Genomic DNA, 1,515 nt, shown 5'->3' with positions numbered 1-1,515 from the left:
TGGTGTCACAACGGGACCGCTGAGCGCCATGGCGGCCCAATTTGCACATTTTCACTTAGGAGTGTAGGCCTACTTACTTTTGTCACCAGCGGTTTAGACATTAATGGCTGTGTGATGTGTTATTTTGAGGGGACAGCAAATTTACACTGTTATACAAGCTTTACATTCAAATATAATCAAATATTTACAACATGATAGGGGTGTAATCACTTTTTTCAGATGCTGTACATACTGCTTCTGCTGAAGAAAGACAAGTGATAGTTGACCAAAGGAAACAATTCAAATTTTAATGATTTACTACTTTCATACTAAAATGAATTTGTTTGCTGGGATAAAAAACACAATTTAAGTTATAAATACATGTTGTTATAAACATGACTAGTCATTTAACTGCAATTAATGAAATAATCAAAGTATATTTGAGATTCAATGAAAAAATGGTAAGATATAAAATAATAAATAATATTTACAATCTGTGTCCTTGTGTTTTCATGAATATCACACACATCATAATTCAACAGAGGTTAGCTTTAATGTTCAGAAGAGTGGTTCAAAATCTGTTTTAATAAACATATTAGAAGTATAACTTCTAGAATATTATATATTAAAGAAGATTTAGTGTTGCAATCATTAATGTGAATAATTATTGGCTAAATGTGCATTTTTATAAACCTCTGTTTTAGTTTCAGTGCAGCTGTTGAGTCAGATCAGTTCCTCTCCAGCTGAGGGAGGTTTTTGTACGACGTTGTATCACTGTGTGAACGGGAAGCTGGAACTCTGCTGACAGTAGTAAACTCCTGAATCTTCAGCCTGAACTCCACTGATGGTCAGAGTGAAGTCAGTCCCAGATCCACTTCCACTAAAACGATCTGGAACTCCAGACTGACGGGTTGTAGCTGCATAAATCAGGAGTTTAGGAGCTTCTCCAGGTTTCTGAAGGTACCAGTGGAGGTAGCTGGTACTATAACTACTAACACTTGTACTGGTTTTACATTTGAGAGAGACAGCCTGTCCTGGAACAACAGACTGAGATCCAGGAGACTGAGTCAGGATGATTTGTCCTGATGAACCTGGAAAAGATGAAAAAGAGGAGAAGCGTTATTGAGACAAATCCAGCTTGGAGAAAGATGATCAGCATCCAAACAGAAGAGTCTCATTTCTTTAAGATGGAGAACAGATGGAAGAAGGTAAATGCTGCTTGTTTCAGTGTTTCTCCATCACAGCAGAACATCATTGTGGTGAAGCTGGTTGCATCCTGAAGCAAAGTTTTCAGAAGAGAGTCTCACCCTGAACAAGGAGCCCCAGGGTGGCCAGCAGTAGAATCAGTGACATCATCATTGTGCTGCCGGCGTGTCAGTGGCTCTGAAAGGCCTGGACAGCCACTGATCAACACTGGCCTCTTAACGGCTGGGAGCAGAGAGGCAGGACAGATATGCAAACACACAGAGTCAGTGAACTGTAGCTGTCCTCAACATATCATGCTGTTTCCTCCTCACTGCTGGGACAGATGCTGTT

General features: G+C 39.7%; 1 gene segment (V, D, J or C); it reads right to left on the bottom strand.

Annotated features, from left to right (window-relative positions):
* Window positions 1-518: 518 nt before the first annotated feature.
* LOC123965397 lies at window positions 519-1,443 on the bottom strand. The segment is given in 2 exon segments: window positions 519-1,070; window positions 1,287-1,443. Coding segments are annotated over 2 exon segments (372 nt in total).
* Window positions 1,444-1,515: the final 72 nt, after the last annotated feature.

The sequence above is a fragment of the Micropterus dolomieu genome, unplaced genomic scaffold, assembly GCF_021292245.1.
Source record: "Micropterus dolomieu isolate WLL.071019.BEF.003 ecotype Adirondacks unplaced genomic scaffold, ASM2129224v1 contig_9622, whole genome shotgun sequence".
NCBI lineage: Eukaryota > Metazoa > Chordata > Actinopteri > Centrarchiformes > Centrarchidae > Micropterus > Micropterus dolomieu.
The sequence above is the reverse complement of the archived record's forward strand: the minus strand, read 5'-3'. Positions and strand labels throughout refer to the sequence as shown.